Source organism: Mugil cephalus, chromosome 16 (assembly GCF_022458985.1).
Source record: "Mugil cephalus isolate CIBA_MC_2020 chromosome 16, CIBA_Mcephalus_1.1, whole genome shotgun sequence".
Classification (NCBI taxonomy): Eukaryota; Metazoa; Chordata; class Actinopteri; order Mugiliformes; family Mugilidae; genus Mugil; species Mugil cephalus.
Genome location: NC_061785.1, coordinates 11,819,960 through 11,837,400, shown reverse-complemented (window position 1 = coordinate 11,837,400; position 17,441 = coordinate 11,819,960). Strand labels below are relative to the sequence as shown.

Here is a 17,441-nt window from a genome sequence, read left to right as displayed (position 1 = left end):
GACGGTGCTATAAGGAAGTTTTGGAGTATTTTATTTTTTTATTTTTGGTCTTTCAAGTGAAGATCAATTTAATTAAGAGCACTGATCTCGTTAAACCCAGCATTAATTGACACATGTTGGTTTATTTACATTTATTAAGGATAGCAGCCAAACTGGCATTAGCACACAGGCCAAGACACTGTACATCTCTATGTGCCAGCACCAACGGGGGAAGAACTGAACTACATGTAAACACTGTATGATTTAACAAGTGTCTCATGAAGGTAACTCTCCATGTGTTTCAGTAACAACCCAGTGCTGAAGGGCATGTGGCCTGAGGGCAAACTGAGGATCACTGAGGTCACCAAACGTCCGCTCACGGCCGCAACGCTCTTCAAAAACTCCATGATCTCACTGGTGGAGAACCTCGCCTGCAAGGTCAGGATCCGTGAAGCATTAGGTGCAATATTCATCGGCAGCATGGCGTGATTATACTATTGTTTCATCACTGCATGTGAAAATATGACAGTGAAATAAAGAATTCCTGCTACAAATTATATCAACTGACTGGATTCACCAGGTTGTATAAAGTAGTAAATGGTCTGACATAAAACCACTACATGGAAATGAAAAGAAAATGTACTTTAAGCTTAGAGAGGAAGAAGATGAGTTAGACTAAAACATTCAGATGGATGCTCTCATCAGAAATGGACATTGTTGCATCACATAATAAATGAACTGAATTTTGAACATTAGCTCTAGTAGTACTTTGAAAAGTCATCCACCTGAGGCAGCTCTGAATCATCTGCAAATCACAGAGGTTGCGCGGATAAGTTTCAAAATGAAGACTGCACCTCTTTTAATAGAGCAGTTACTATGAGAGAAATGGTGTTGTTGTTGTGTGTTTATTATTTCAAAGATTGCAAAGTGATGTCCAGAACCTAAATGTGAACAAATTCTCACCATTTTAAATCTAAAAAAACATTTTTGTATGGAGGATTAAAAAGCATATAAATATTTAATCTGTTAATTGATCAGTCCTTTTGGCTATTTTCAGTATGCATACTTGACTTTTAAACTTGACAATTAGAAACTAACTGGAGAGATCACTTTAACACTCAATAAGGTTTGCCCCATTGATGTATTTTCAAAGATCACATCACTATAGATCGAAAAAGACTGAAAACACTCTTGAATTAAACAAATAACCTTAAATAACATCTGTGCAACCCAACCATTGCAGATATTTCTCTATTCAATAGTATGAGACTCTCCGGTCTTTCCTAGTGTCGGTGTGAATACAAATACATTCTACATGACCATGAATGACTACAGATAATTCAGTGCATATGTCCTGTTGTTAACTCATAGCTTCTTTTCCCTGTTGCCGACTGTAGGAACCGTACTACGTTCGCTGCATCAAGCCCAACGACGTCAAGTCCCCTCTACTCTTTGAGCAGGAGCGCTGTCGCCATCAGGTGGAGTACCTCGGGCTGCTGGAGAACGTCCGAGTGCGTCGTGCCGGCTTCGCCTACAGACAGACGTACCCTCGCTTCCTACAGAGGTAACGCATATGACTTCATTTTTTTATTTATTACATGTTGGACTGAAACTATCTTCATCACCTTTCACACAAATATTCAAAATCCAAACAAATCTGATAAGGTTTTCTCGTAAAATGAGTTAAAGCGGTGATTCTCAACTGGAGGCCTGTTTTCAATGGGTCGTGGGTTAGTGCTATGCTGTGCTAAGAAAACAAAATCAACGGTGTCATCGATTCACACGCCTTAACAGTAGGTTTCAGCAGGCGGTGGGTGACACCTGCCATTTCACACCATAGAAGAAGTTTGTTTGCTAATTTAGCATGGCGAATCGCAGGTGTGCCGCAGACTATATGAGATACGGATTTAATTTATTTTGCATGAAAACACCAACTGAGTCTGTTAAAAATGGCTGCTGTTAATGAAATGTTGTGACTGTCATGTCAGCCTTATGATTAATGCTTGAATAAGTGACTGAATATAACTCGGCTAAAGCTACATATTGAGTACTTCTCAGTAGTAGGATTTTTTTTGTTTTGTGTTTGTGCACGACAGCACTGTTGAGTCGGTTAAAAAAAGGCTGAAGTTACTGAAGTGAAGAGTTTCGGTTTTAATTAAAATGCAGCTAATTGGGCGTAAAACTGAATAGTTTCCTCTCTAGCATCACCACTTGCTGGTCATGTTGGTTTATCATTACATTTGTTTTTGAGTTGTTACAATTCCTTGTGCCAAGATCCGAAGCAAAACACATTTAGAAGCAGAGTCCAATTGAATAACTGGCCAGCAGGCTAGCAGTCAGCTACCAGCTAGCAACCAAGAAGAAGGCACCAGCTAACTAGCCTAGCCAACAGCAGTAGGCGGTGTGCGGCACATCATTGGGGTTTTCAGGTGGGCACCTTCCTTCACCGACACAACCGTGGGATGTCACAACCGTGTGACTTTCAACCGACGGGACAGTAATGTCAATCAAATACACCACCTTCTCTACTTCCAACCATAACAGCAGGTCTAGTCGCAGTCGGGTGCTTAGCATGAATACAAGCACGAATACAGGGAATATAAAGAGATATTTTATATTTTTATATTGTGTGTGTGTTTGTGTGAACACACCTGAGTCAAGATAATAAATACCAGCAGCATATCCCCAGATTAGTTACAGCTTGTGCACATACAAAGTTATACCTCAGTCGACTTATAGGTTAAAGCAGCATCTAAACAATGTGGCTTGTGTAAAAAGAAAATTCCATTACAATAGTACGACAAACTTACAAAAGCACAGAGTGCACACCTGTACCACCATCTAAATCTGACAAGAATCTACACGATTAAACCCCTTAATTAACGTATTTGCAGTAAACGTTGTTTTACACAAAGCCTTGGAACAACAACAGATCAACTCACTCAATTAAACATGAAGTGTTCCTGATCTAATTGCACCACTGAATGTTGTTTTTCTCTGATTAGGCAGAAGATAAGGCCTGGCCATTGAGAAACATTGCCACAATTAAGATTCACAATTCAATGTATTTATCATGTCAGACGTGCAAAGTAGTTGTTATTAGCTGTTCTGTAATGTTTCAACGGAGGTGGTGGAGCTGGTTAACATTTTTGCATCTCTTCCCTCAACTCACACACTGTGTATCTAAAAATATGCTGCACCCCTGAAGCTGTGCATCGGTCAGTAATGAAGCAAGTCCTCACTCACATGTGGTGTAACTTAATCAGCTTCCTTCTAATCTAATCTTGCAGCTAATCAACTGCGTCTCCAGCATTTATCACAAACTAACCCCCTCATTGTCATCATCTTTTGGGGGTTCCCTAAAAGCGTGTTGTCCTCTGATTAAGATTTGATTGTAATTACTATACGAGAGATATTTAAAGAAGAAGAAAAAAAAACATCATAATGGGCTCAAAAATTACCCTGTTTTCATGTTACAGGGTACCAAACAACTACTAGTCAATGGCCCGTGTTCATAGCTCATGTTTTATTTAAATAGGAGCACCAACAACTGACATAACAAACCTGTTTACTTTCCAGTTAACACTCATTAGCTTGCAAGAAGAGCGGCAATAATGGGAGGGCTGTAGAAATACAAATAAATCTCATTTATATTAGTCCAAAATAAGTAACATGTTTCTAGAACTTTCACATTTGCTTCCTGTTGACTTAACAGTTACTTAATGATGGTGATAATAATAGTAATCAGCCTCAAAATGCATCTGCAAAAGGGTCGTACACCCAGGAAGAGACTAGCAGCAGCGTGGTCACCAGAAAACATTGAATGCTAATTAAATTCAGAGAACAACACAAAGTGGGCCAAGTTGAAACTTTTAAGGTGCCAGTGGGAGTGTCTGATATGGCTAACAGAAGTATGACCCATGCCATTAGCAGCCTGGGTGGCACAAAAGTGGCATTTATGGTATTTTCTTCTCAAATAGAGAGCAGTAACAGAAAGCAGAGCTAGCTTTTTTTTATATTCTGCTCATTACACTCTTAATTTTTGGGGTAGGCAGTCTATAAAACGGTTACCTGGGCAACCAGGAACATCCGCTGGAGACCACCTGTCAGCTACGAAGAGATGGTCGACAAGTGAGTCTGATTTTATGTGGATGGGGCTTAATGTTGACAATGAAAAGAGCTTTTTATTTGACAGAAGTAAAGGAATCAGGGCTGATATCAGTCGGATCAGAGCGCGACTTTAAAGACAAGCAAAGGCCGGATGTGGATTCTTGGAGTTTGGAAAATCCTCTCATATTTTCCTGCTGAGGACCACCCATCTCAACCCTGATAATTCTTAGAAAGCTTTATTCGCTTATTGCACTTGCACACATGCAAATCCCATTGCGTAACAGATGGCATTCTTAGACTTGAAGTCCCCTTTTTAGTCACACACATCAAATATCAGTCGAGAGTTTGACTGAAGAATTGTTAGATTGTTGCTTGTTGATGGAATCTCATACACTCATTGTGTTAAATAATACTCCCAAACCACACACATACACACACACAAACACACACTCGCCCTTATTCCCCAGCTGTCACGTTCACCCACTGCCCTTGTGGAAATCTTGGCGGATGGAGGATTAGTTAATGAGTCTTTTGCGTAACATGCTAGCAAGTCATCCCAGCCTGTCACTGTCCCCCTCACTGTTGCACACGGCCTTGGTATTGCATCACAGCCGGGCCAGTGGGTCGGCTGTTGAGCAAAGGACATGTGGATTCGGCCGGTATCCCTTCTGTCCTGAAATGACGTCAGAGGCTTGATGGTTTCAAGCTTTTACATGAACTCTGGGGTTTTTCTGCACTTTCCAGTTTTTAGTGTTTGAAAAGGTTCTTGAAATTCGTTCAAAAGAAAGTTAATGCTGTGAATAAATTCATTTAAAACACGTGATTTTGGTCTGGTAGAAATGATAGCATGCTTAAAAGTTGTGTAGAATAATGAATAATGAATAGAAAGTTAATTTTCCTTAAAAATAACTTGCTTCCAGTGACATTAATGCTGTTAAATATCGACTATTTAAATCCCAGTGTTGTGTTGTGGGTTGATTATATGTTAACGCTTCTTTAATGAGTAGTAAATGAGATGATTTCTGTAGCGACGTGTCACAGTGTTTCTGTTATTATGAAGCTCTTTATAGCAGAATATAGACCAAAGCCTTGACTATATGGTCTTATGTTATAAAACAGAAATGTCTGCCATACTTACAAAAAACATATTTTTTTAAAAATCAATAAATTAAGTTCCAATAATCTAGGAAGACAACATCCCAAAGAGAATTATGTGACTTGAACCCAATTCGTGTTCTCTGCTGTTTGATCTGACACAGGAAAACATAAACATCGTATGTTGGTAGCTAATATAAGACAACGCAAATTAAATTATGTAGTGGTACAAAGTGGACCCTGCAGAGTGCGATGACATTGTGGAGGAGGATTTTGACACGTGTTCTCATTTTAGTGATACTAAACACAAAGTACAAAATCTTTGATAGCCCCCCACCACTGTTTTTATTATGGTAAATATGAGTTTGTTGTGAATTTGGTTAATTTGGTTGAATGTGTGGACCCCTAGTATGTCCAGTAATTTAGATTTTTCTTTAATCCTCTGTGCCGTGATATACGGTGACATACATCTCAATCCATTTTAGGCTGAGCCTCACACTGCTGCATCTCTTCTTTGTACCTCCCTTAGATACAAGATGATCTCTGAGTTCACGTGGCCAAACCATGACTTGCCATCGGACAAAGACGCGGTGAAGAAGCTCATGCAGGGTTGCAGGTTCGACCACGACGTTGCCTACGGCAAAACGAAGGTCTTCATCCGCACGCCGCGGACCCTCTTCAGCCTGGAGGAGCAGCGGGCCGACATGGTCCAGAGAATCGTCCTCTTCCTCCAGAAGGTATGCAATGAATTCAGAACTAATGGAGCAGCTTGAATCTGTAAATGACTCAAGCATTATTCAGAGTCATCAGTGATTAAGCATTGTCAAGTCAAATGGCAAAGCTGCTGAGAAGGCCCCTGTTGTTTTCTAATCTGAAAACATTTCGTCTTTTTTAATCATCTTCCCCTGAACTTTCATTGATTTTAAACAAATGAACTGAATTGGCAAATATCCCTTTATTGAGTTTAATGATAACGAACGAGGTCTGAATTGCAAACATCTGTCATTGTAAATACCACTGATTGCCACTCATCAACAACTATTATCAGATTACGGCCTTGAAACTAGATCATGAGGCTCTTCTGGTTTGGAGGTCCTGCTTGCATGGATATTCACCAGAACTTGTTCTGCATATAAATAACCTATGAGACCAGAAAAGCTCTATTCAAATTTATACAGACACTGAGGTATTTTTGGAGCTGATATAATCTTGTATTATTAGCGTTACTCTCCATCTCCGAGGATGAATGTCTCTCTTCCTCTTTTCCTCCCCATCAGAGTTTCCACCCACGCAGCTCATGTAAACTCACGTAGATCTTAGGCTTACAACTACAATGCAGTTCGTCTTTACAGAATAATTAAATCAAGTTAGGGGTAAAACCGGGTTTTCATGAGTGGGGGAGTTAGTTGTAGTTAAGAGTTTCTTTTTACTACATGCACAGTATATATTTCAGTGACCAGTAGGGATGGATATTTACTTCATGACAGGACACGTATCGCGATACTTGAGTTACGATACGATACAGTATTGCGATATTATGATATTGCAATATATAGATATATCAACATTTTAAAAAAAAGACATTCAAAATCGATGCAGGAAAAAATATCACGATATATTGCCATTTTTTCCCCACACCTAGTGACCAGCCACCTGATTCAAGTATTTCAAATTCATTTAGAAGAACTGTGATAATAAATTGTGTTCATTAATTAACTATAATCTCATATCCCGCCTTCAGAAATGTGACAGTTGGCTGCTTTTCTCTTATTAGTGGAAACAGATCTCTCTTCTGGGACGAATAAAGTCGAAAAATCGAAGTCTTATTAGAATTTAACATCTTAAAATTGTAAATTGCTGATATCAAAATACAATCTTCTCTCGTCCTCCGTACAGCAGCATTGAGGAGACACCAGAATGTGTTTGTACGTTCTCAGAATATCGACGTTCCCTTCGGCTGGACGTGTCTAAAATGTTCTGCTGCTAATACTGACCTCTGCATCTGAATTCAGCAGTTGTTAAAGCCATCGCGCGTCAGTGGGTCGATGACACCTCCTTCAGGCGAGGGTGCCAGTGTGTTGATGTGATTACGCTGCGTTCGCTGACACGTGTCAGCCCAGCGTGAAGAGCAAAACTTTTCTTTTTTCTTTTTTTTTTTTAACTGTGATAGATTGGTTTGTCAGTGAGACACTGTCTGGGCATCAAATTAGGGATGCAAATTGCCAGGATGCTTCAGAATGTCATCTCTGACTGACAGCCGTGGCTGTATTTGTATTGAGACGGTCTAAATATGTAATTTTAAGTTCTATATTTTGCACCGAGAGCCGTCTGGTACCTGAAGATCCCTCCACAAATACTTTATTTATGCTTACAAGAAATTGCCATATCCACCTTTGTCCGAGCTCTCAGACATGAAAGGGTTATCCCCGTCAGATTAACTTCTGTGCTGAATTGATTTGTTGACCTTCACATTGATCTGTGTGACGCTTTGGAGGCTCTTCCCACGGACGTACCAGACAGGGGGTGGGGGTGGGTTCCTCCCACATCTCCCTCAGGAGAATCCTATCTTGTATCTCGCAGGATAAGCAGGCTTTAATAACGAGGGGAAAGCCCAGAGGAACTTCACCGAAACAAACGTCACAGCTGAGGTGTCATGTCGGGGGGTATTTAATCTTACCCTCTGTCGGTGTTAAAGCTACGCACGCGCGCTCATGACTGACAAGCAAAATCAAAAGGGTGGTGGGAAAGCAGAACTGACTCGTGTATCTGTCGTGCAAACAAACATCCCAACCTGAGTCTGCACCGAGCGATCCCCTTATCAGCACCTGGCACACGATGCTACCTTATGCTGCTGCGGGGCACAGTGCCAGGACTGTCACTGTCGCTGAGGCTCTAAACACTTGGTTTCTTGAAGGTGGTTTTTTTGATCGCAAGTATCCAATTGAAAATACTCTCTAACTGCATTTCTCTCTATCTCTCGCATACCTTAAGTTATTACTTATTAATTGGTCTCTTTGCTGGCTGAGGACATTTATTTACTCTTGTTCAGATTCATTTACCTATTTAGTTGTTTAGCAGCTACTAAGGTAAAATATTTTAACTGAATTACTAAGAACAGACATCACTTATGTTTTTTTTTTCCTTTTGTGGCAGTTGTGGGTTTTTATTGTTTGTTTTTGACCAGCTCCATTTGTGCTTAGAAGTTGAAATTTCTAAATTCCGAGAGTCCAAGAAATTCTGAGAATCCTCAATACCCCTGAGTTGAGTTACCAAGATGGCCGCCCTGTGTGTAAACAGTGTTAGAAGCTCCTGTAATATTCTGTTTATTAGCACCTCTGATTAGATTTTGTAAATCAGCATACATATGTTGAAATGTAGTAATTTAAGGTTTTTATGTGTTATATGGGAACTACAAGCCCTTGTCGCGCTAACAGTGGCTAAAAACAATAGCTTGTAAAAACAAAACAGTGTGAAACACCATTGTGGCAATTGTGATTAATTGTGATTAATAATCTATTTTTTTATACAATTGAAACTTTTGAATATTTTTTATAAATTTCTGCCTCATGTGGTCTTGTAGATTTTATCACTGCAAATAATTCTAGCAAAAAAAACTTGTGTCTTGAACTTGGGTTCGAGCTATTTGTGCGATTTACAGTTTGTGTAACTTAAATAACCAACCGTTTGTTTAACATAATAGTAATAATTTTAGCTAATATTAAGATTTTTTTTCCGCTTTGCCCTCAAGAAATGTAAACATTGACCACACCAAGTTATGTTCGGACAAGGCTAGTGCTTTTGCGGGTGCGGCCATCTTGTTTTCCAACTTCTATAACTGGAACGCTGATAACTCAGATGTGATGTCGTTCCCAGCTCCGACTTCCGACGTCCAAGGTAAATGGAACTCAGGTTCCACTGTGTGTCCAAGGGAATGCTGTCAAACATGTCTCCATATGTGGCCTAAGACCAGATCCCTCATCAAACCTGTCCTCAGTGTGTCCTGGGTGTGCTCACACCTTTACTTTCCCTTGAATAACTAGACCAAAACAGAACTTCTGTTTTCCTATTGGATTTAAAATAGTCTGTCCCCCTCAAACATTCCTAAAGGAAATGCCACCTTTTATTGACTTTGAGCGCACGGATGAATTGGGAGAACAACGTGTGATTTCTTGTGCAGTGCTCTCGTTTTCATTCCTTTAAATCACCATAACGTCTCCTCCGCCGAGGAGGGGCTGTAGCTGCAGGAAGGGACCGGAGCGGGAGGAGGGGCGAGGACTCCTCCACAGCTCAATTTAATCCCACCGTCCCCGAGTCCTTTCTCCACGGCTCCGCGCTCACCTCCGCTCTCCTGCTTCATTCATTCCTGTCGGCCTGAAATTGATTTCGGGCGGGATGGCCGGGATGCACTATCGGTGATTGCTCCACATCCTCTCTCGTGAGACGCCGAGACCTCTGCCGTGCTAAGAGCAATCCCATCATTACCGCCATGAGAAATGGCGACCGGGAGAGTGGCTAAAAAAAGCACACACGAGTCACGTATAAATACAGATGTTATAAATTATACAAACGCCACCCCCACACCTTCTCCTCTGTGTTCCAATGAATATTTCATAGATTCGAGCTCAGCCATCCGCATCACAGTAACTGTCGGCGCTTGTCAGAGCGGGGATGATGATGAGAGGAGAGACTCCCCCCCGCGTATTCCCAGCCGCAGCATTAATTGCTTTCCAAAGCTTTACATAGCGGCAGCGGCTTTATTGGACGTGGCGAGCGTTGATTCTTGGGCAGTCAGCTTTCACAGCGAGGCCACAGGGGGCTCGTCTGGGCCGCCGCTAAATGAAAACATCCATAAAGGCCAAAGAGGTTTATTTTATTATTTTGTGTTGTGTCCTGCCGTGTGACTTTTGTCTTAAGGTGATGAACAGCGCTGTAAATTTTTAAATCTTGCTTCTCCCCGACGAGGAGAAGGAGTATCCTACGGAGGCTGCTTAGCGCGAAGCTAGCACCGCCTCCTCTCAGTTTAGCTGTCCAGAAACGAGCCGTCTCCTGTTAGACTTCAGCCGGAACATGATCTCTAATCCTCTGATCCCCCTGTGAACCTGCAGAGTGTTTTAGTTTTCCTCTGAAGTTTTCACCTCGACGAAACCTGAACGAGTGGGAACGCTGCAGCAGATCAAAGGAGGGCGGTTTAACTCTTTTGTAACTTTCACGCCGGCGGATTTTAGAGAAAAGGAAGCTGTGATCTTCTCTGTTAGCATCAACTCAAGTGCTTTGGGTTTATTTTTTTTTGTTTTTGTTTTTGTACTAGCAGAAACTACAGTTCCACACTATGTCCACTAGAGGCGCGCTCCCAGAGTGAGTTAATCCTCTATAGAAACCGTACAACTCAGGGCCCACTTTTAAGTCTCAGAAATTGTTCACGGCCCACCTCCAACCCCATAAATACACAGGCCATATAATGCACGCTCAGAACAGGTTTTTTTTTATTGAAAATTGAGAATTAAGGGCTGAATACAGGAAAATGTGTCAGAAGCTCCTCAGCTGTTAACACAGCATCCGTAACATGTTGCAACACCTTAAGTATTACGGCTTTCAAGGAGCTGTCCACACACACACACACACACACATATACATTTGTGTATGGCCTGTCTTTGTGAGGACACTCATTGGCATAATGAATTCCCTAGTCCCTTACACTAACCATCTCAACTAAATACCTAACCATAACCCTGACCATAACCCTAACCATAACCTAATCGTAACCTTTACCCTAAAAGTGAGGTTTAAGCTTTAAAACAGCCAAAAGGTAAGGGCAAAACAGTGAAAACTGGCCAAAATGTCCTTACTTTACACAAATGTCCTCAATCTGATGGTATAAAACTGGTAACTGGTTAAAATATATATAAGTAAATAATAAAGTTATGCATAATTAAGGGTGTAGGCACTTGCTAGCTCACTTAGGCACCTCGGCTCCACTCACATTCCACATATTTGCACATTATTATTATTATTATTATTATTAGCCACTGTGAAGATGGCAACTGTGAGAGACACACATATCCACTCTTCAGGAAACCCATGGGTGACGTAGCGGAGGCTGTGTCCATCTTTATATAAAGTCCACAGTCTTCACTAAAAATAGAGAGGCTTTTATTAGGATTCAGTGTTTACAGTGACTGTGGAACAGACGGTGGCCCAAGGGTTTAAGATCCATTCTGGCTGGGGACCGTGTCCGTCCCCATCCCCCCTTCTCTCTGCAGATGCCGTCTACTGTTGTATGAAATGCAAACCAAAACGCACAAGCAGAAATACACGCAGAATGTGTTTACGAGAATACAAAACCTCACACAAAATAATGAGGAACGTGATTCAAGGACTGGCAAAACAAAACCTCTAATTTACTGATTTTCACTTCACCAACAGTAATGGATTTTAGATTGTTATAAATAGAGAATGAATCCAACAATTATCGATGGGCAATGAGTAATTAACTCTAAATTGGAGTGTGATGTTGTGGTCCTGAAGTTGATCCCGGTTTTATTTATACCTGCACATCCTACAAAACCAGTTGAGTATATGCATCCACTAATGTTACGTCCAAGACCTTCACTGAGGCTGTAAAGCTCTTTCCTCTGGTTTTAGTTGGATCAATACGTCGATTTTATTGTGCGTTATTTTAAGCCCTCACTGCTGACCACTGGAAGTATCCCTCCAATCCATTTCGCCCGGCCCCCGTCTAATTGATGGATGAGCCGTCCCGAAACCGTTCAATTTACTCTTCGCTGCTGTCCCCTTCAATTAAAAGGCAAAGGTCAAAAACAGTTTGAACGCGTTTGTTTCACATCATTAGAGTAGATTAGCCCAGGGGTAAAAATTTAAAATGACTTGATAATGGAAGTCAGGATGGAAAGAGTGAAGGGGTGCGGCGGCGCCGGCGTCACCGGGCGCGTGTGCCGCTCGCCCGGGCCGCTGCATTGATTTATGATAATGACTGCTGACTGAAGCCTCGGCCTGACGTCTCCCCCTCTGACAGCCGTGCGGTCGGTTGCACGTTGCAGCTCCGCTAAATTGTGTCACGCACTCTTGATTTCACCGTCCCCGCCCGTATCGAGCACGTCACTGGAAAACCGGCTCGATTTCCCCGGGGGACGTGGAAACTCAGGCGTTCAGCGGTGGGTTTCCAGTCGAGCGCGTCGATGGCGCGGACCCGGCCCTGGCCCTGTCTGTCTTTCCACGTCGGAATCCGTTGACGCTTTTTGTTTCTCTCTAGGCGACGACGAGGTGAACGGTGTTTTTAAACCTTTTTAAACGGCCGCCGGTGCACTTCGGTTTCGGTTAATGGCCCTTTATCAGGGTTGGAGGACGTTTAAAGGCATTCAGCAGCCAGTAATGCGCCCTATCTTCTCTGCATCTCAGCTTCCTGCTCTCACCAGTTATCCGTGTGATTTGCGAGTGCTTTTTACCCGGTATCCATTTCAAACCAGTCATCCCCCCCCTGCAAATAAAACCCCGCCACTCCGCCCTGCTTTGTTGCAACTAAAGATCCCCCAATCTGGCGTTGATGAGCTCGTAAATCCGGAGCCCCGATGCTTGGTGAGGGCGGCCTCCGCGATGGCACAGTCTCTAAAAGGATGATCAGATGGCTTTATTGGCCCAGGGAGTGAGGGGGGCAGACCGTCAGGGGCCTTGTTACTGCCCTGATTTATCCACAAACCCCCCCGCCCCCCGAGTGTCGTCTTCATCAGCCCGCCGTCGTCAACGCGGAGACAGTCGGAGAAGCGGGGAATGTTTTTATAGCGTGTTTGCCCCTGTGCGGGTGGGTAGACGCCTCCGTCATAATTCCGCCATCTCTCCAACTTGTCACACACCTTAATGAGGCTCCGAAGACGGCGCCGACAGTTAATGTCTGCGGTTATCTGATTCATTGTCTCCTCCTCCTTTCTCTCCCGCTTCGCCTCTCGACTTCCAACCTCATAATTAGCGACTTGTAGCTTAGGTAAACACAGTTGTCGATCTGGCACCGGCCCCGTGCACCATGTGGGTATCAGGCGGGCGACATCTTTACCGAGATTTTAGGGAATCTCTTCATTTGGCGTTTTTTTTTTTCGTGCTTCGTCTGAGTGTGTGATACGAGTGTATGGGTGTGCCAGGTTTGGTCCAATATGACAGAAAGAGGAGGATGGAGGCTAAAGCAGCAGCAGCACGAAGATCACGTCTCATCGCTAACGACGAATAAAGTCTCTAAATAAAACAGATCATTTCTATATATGTAAGCATCCTTAAAATGAGACAGATCTGTTGAGCAAATATAGGGAAAATTATATAGAGAGAAATTCAACTGGAGATCGTTGGAAGATAATCAGCCCAGGTTTTATATTGAAGAAGAAACTTCTTCTTCTTCTTTAACTACGTCTACTAACAAACCTGTTATAACAACACTTAAAAACATGACTGTGCTTCAAAGACAAAAAAAAAAAGAAAAGTTAGTCCAATTATTCCAGTTGTGGATCACGTGTATTAAAATCTAAATGTTTGCTGACTATACGTCAAAATAGGATCAAAAAGGCAGTTTTCCCGACAGGCTCACGCCACCAGAGGATGGTTTCTTCTTTGTCTTAAGTGTCTTATGTGGTTTATCCGTCCAGAACAATACTTATGGTTGTTACACCAAATCAACAGGAGCTACACACATTTTCTTACCCTGCTGCTGCTTATAATTAAAATTAATCAAATTTACACTGTAAGATACATATTTTGTAGAGTTTTCCGCTCCCTTGTGCTACGTTAAATATTCACGGGGCTAATTAGCTGAGAATAGGAAGGAGACTGGTTTAACGTTGGGCAAATCATTTGGTGCTAATGGAAATATATTCAGCCCATCAATAATTCATCTCACGTCATAAATCATGACACTAAGATCCCAGCTCAATAATTCAAATTAAATGAAAATCGGTGCAGATTCCCACCCGTCCAGTACTAATTTTTATTAACATTGTTTAATATATATATATACACACACACATGGTGGCATGATAGATTGAAATTATTCAGTGTGGTTTATTTGCTTTTTTTCAGGCACATCATCCACAACAAATCTTATGCCAAGATCCAGTTTTAATGAAAACCTGATCCACTGTGTAATAATCAGTTCAGCTCCAGTATAAAAACTTCCCACTCAATGTTCCTGTATATGTGAATAAATTAAAAATGCGATTACATATGATCAAATGTTAAATTTTGGCTTAAACCCATTCAGAGTCTAAATTTTACACCTGGGACATTTTGACAGTCGTGTTTGACCTGCCGCACGCTCCCGTTTCCCGTAACGCTCTGAATGCGGCCGGAATTCAAACGAGAGCCGACGTGAACCTTGATCACAGAGCCGGCGAAGCCAGCGAAGCCCGTTCACTCCTCCCACGGCCGTCGCCCTCCGCACACGTGAGAGTCATCTCAGGAGTCGATTAGCGATGAATATGTAGCCGCCGTTCTCCTCTCGCTCTCGTGCGCTCATGCATGATGTATTAGAGGAAGTGCAGCGCGGAGGATGAGGTCGTCAGCTGCCATTTAGACGGAGAGGCGCAGTCCGAGATGAACCTAAGTGGGACTGTTTTTGTATCTGAATGAATGCAGGCGGATTTGTTTTTGTTATATTTTTGTGTGACAAAACATACTACGTCACCTATTCAGGAGCCTGAGTAAGAAAAACAGCCTTGTTTTCAGATTTAAGTCTGTATACGAGTTTGTTTCCTGTAATCAAATTAGCTTTTAAATGATTCAGGGTTTTAAAAAGATGCAGCAACAGATAGATGTGACAGAACCTGGACAGAGTGAAACAAGCTTTGTGTTACAGAGAAGACAAGAAAAAAGTAGCATATCGTTAGCCCACTAGCATAATTGTCATTTTTTGACTTATCAGAGTTAAGATATCAATAAAAATACCAATGTGCTCGATAAAACTGTCCTGTTATCAGGCAATTATGCTGCTATTAGGGACACATTCTGTCTTTTAGCCTTTTAAAGGTTAAAATAATTAACCAAGTCAACTGAAGGCCAGGATTTGAGCTCACATCGCTCGGCGTCCAGAGTGGACAGATACCTCAGCTATGTCAGCGGTGGCCTGGTGTGGCTGCTCTGTGTGTGGTTACATAAACCTGTAGGGCTTAAATGATGCAAAACAAACCGGAGACACACTAGAATTCACCTACTAATCAGAATAAACACCAGGGGTGGTGTAAACATTTGATAATCTATCCAACAGGTGAATGTTATCTCCTAATAACCATGCTAACGTCTAATCTGCTGGAATAAATCCATCCTTTGTGAGCATATTCGCCCCAAGTAGAGTGAATATACCTTCATTTGAGGAAGTATTCAGAGAGTGAAGTCAATGTGAGCAGCGACAATGACAATGTGGCTTCGTCTTAGTCATCTTCTTCTACAATAAACTCGGGACATCAAATCGATCTTTTTCTTCATCTTTTATATTTCTGTCAGATTCAGTGCTCCACTCAGGCAGAACCACTTGGTCTAAAAAACTCTGTAGTGGTTGACCATCTTTCACTGACCTCACTGTGATTCTTCCAGTGACCGACTAACGCTCTGAAACGCATCGCTCACTCGCTTCATTCCTTCAGTTCACACGTGACCGTTCACATCAGAAAACAGCCACAGAGTCAAACATGAACGCGTATATATTTGCAGCTGGCGTTCCTCCATGAACCCAGCAGTGCGTGACTCGTCTCATCTCCGCCAGATATTACGCCGCCGCTCGTCGTCGTCGTCAGATGAAAACTGCCTCCTCCACAGTTTTAAATATGCAAATGTGCAAAAAAAAATCCCTTTCTTTGCCACCGGCCTCCCCCACATTCCGAAAGATTAAATATTCATGATCTCCATGATTACCGTGCGTTTCTCTTTATGTCCTGCAGTCTGCCTGGAGTTTGTGAAGGTCTGTGACGGCGGATTATTAAGGATCATTTAGCTGCTCTGTAGTCGCATGAATGTGGCAGTAGCTGATGCCTGTGTGTGTTTTTTTTTTGTGCAACAGAGAATGCAGTAGAAGGAAAGCATATGGTGGGGGTTTTGGTGAGGCTGGATGAAGACTTATGGGCCCCTGGGGTCCCACTTACATCTATAATTCATGTTTTAGAGGGTCTGATAGCCACTCCACCAATGTTTGATTACAGGCAGGCTTCTTATTTTAGCCCTTCTTTAGTCTAAAACCGCGCTGCTCAAACAAGCAAATACATACGTCAGAATAATGTCTTGTGGCGATGGCTCAGGACAAATCTTTTTCTTTGTTAAACTGTAAATTGAAATAAAAACACCTCACAGCCTGGTCCCGCGTATTTATAGCCACAGCTTAGTCCTCCTCATGATTCATATTTAATTGCTGAGCTGCTGTTTTTTTTTTTTTTAACACTGCTGCATAAAGCCTAAAATAGCCCTGTGAGTGGTGGATACTCCACTAAATAAATCATATCTTGATGCAGCAGTTCAGAAGGTCCCCTCCTCTTCTCTGCGTTACTTGAGTTGGCCCGGTGTGAAACAGGACAGATTCTGATAAAGGTCAGATTGAAGTGGACGTCTCAAAGACTGTCATTTCAATAAATGTCAGCTGAGTCACGATCCATCTCCAAGTGGGGATTTAGTCCGTGATCTGCTGATACACACAAAAATAGGTTTTTCTGTTTGCAGGACTTAGAAATGTGTGTCTATGGAGATATACATTTAATGGCTACAACTTTTTATTTTTTTTTGCTCCCTGTGGAGCTAAGATTTATATTTAGACTCAGACAGACTTTAATGATCCACAAGGGAAATTGCTTGATCATCTTAGTTGTTACAAAAAGTTGTAGCTGAATAGAGTATAAAGTATAAAAGAAGCTCTGTAGCGTTCACTATGTGAGTGGAGCTGAATCTGAGCTCCTCGGTCTGTAGATTAAATTCTAACACTAAATTGCAAAATTTCCCTTTTTCTCCTCTGAATTTGTATAAAAACACACAACTTCATTCATTTAATTAATTTGGGGTTTAAAATCCATTGTAACTGACATTTGTACTTAGTCAGATATTATAATTTTTTTGTTTTTGTGATGCCTTACATTACCGCATTACCGCATTAAGTAATGCATTACAGTAATTGCGTTACTTTTACACTCCCAACACTGTCTGCTACCTCCATGTTTCTGTCTCGCCACTTGTCAGTTGTTGTTTACCCCACGTGGGGATGAAATAATGAACATAAAGGTTTGAAA

General features: G+C 41.9%; 1 protein-coding gene across 1 annotated transcript in view; it reads left to right on the top strand.

Annotated features, from left to right (window-relative positions):
- Nucleotides 1–17,441, top strand: part of myo1d (myosin 1D) — a 101,470-nt gene that overhangs the window by 43,016 nt on the left and 41,013 nt on the right. Inside the window, exons 14-16 of the mRNA XM_047609252.1 lie at nucleotides 285–417; nucleotides 1,377–1,543; nucleotides 5,714–5,921. Of these exons, the coding sequence (XP_047465208.1) occupies nucleotides 285–417; nucleotides 1,377–1,543; nucleotides 5,714–5,921 (508 nt within the window). The remainder of the gene's footprint in view (nucleotides 1–284; nucleotides 418–1,376; nucleotides 1,544–5,713; nucleotides 5,922–17,441) is intronic.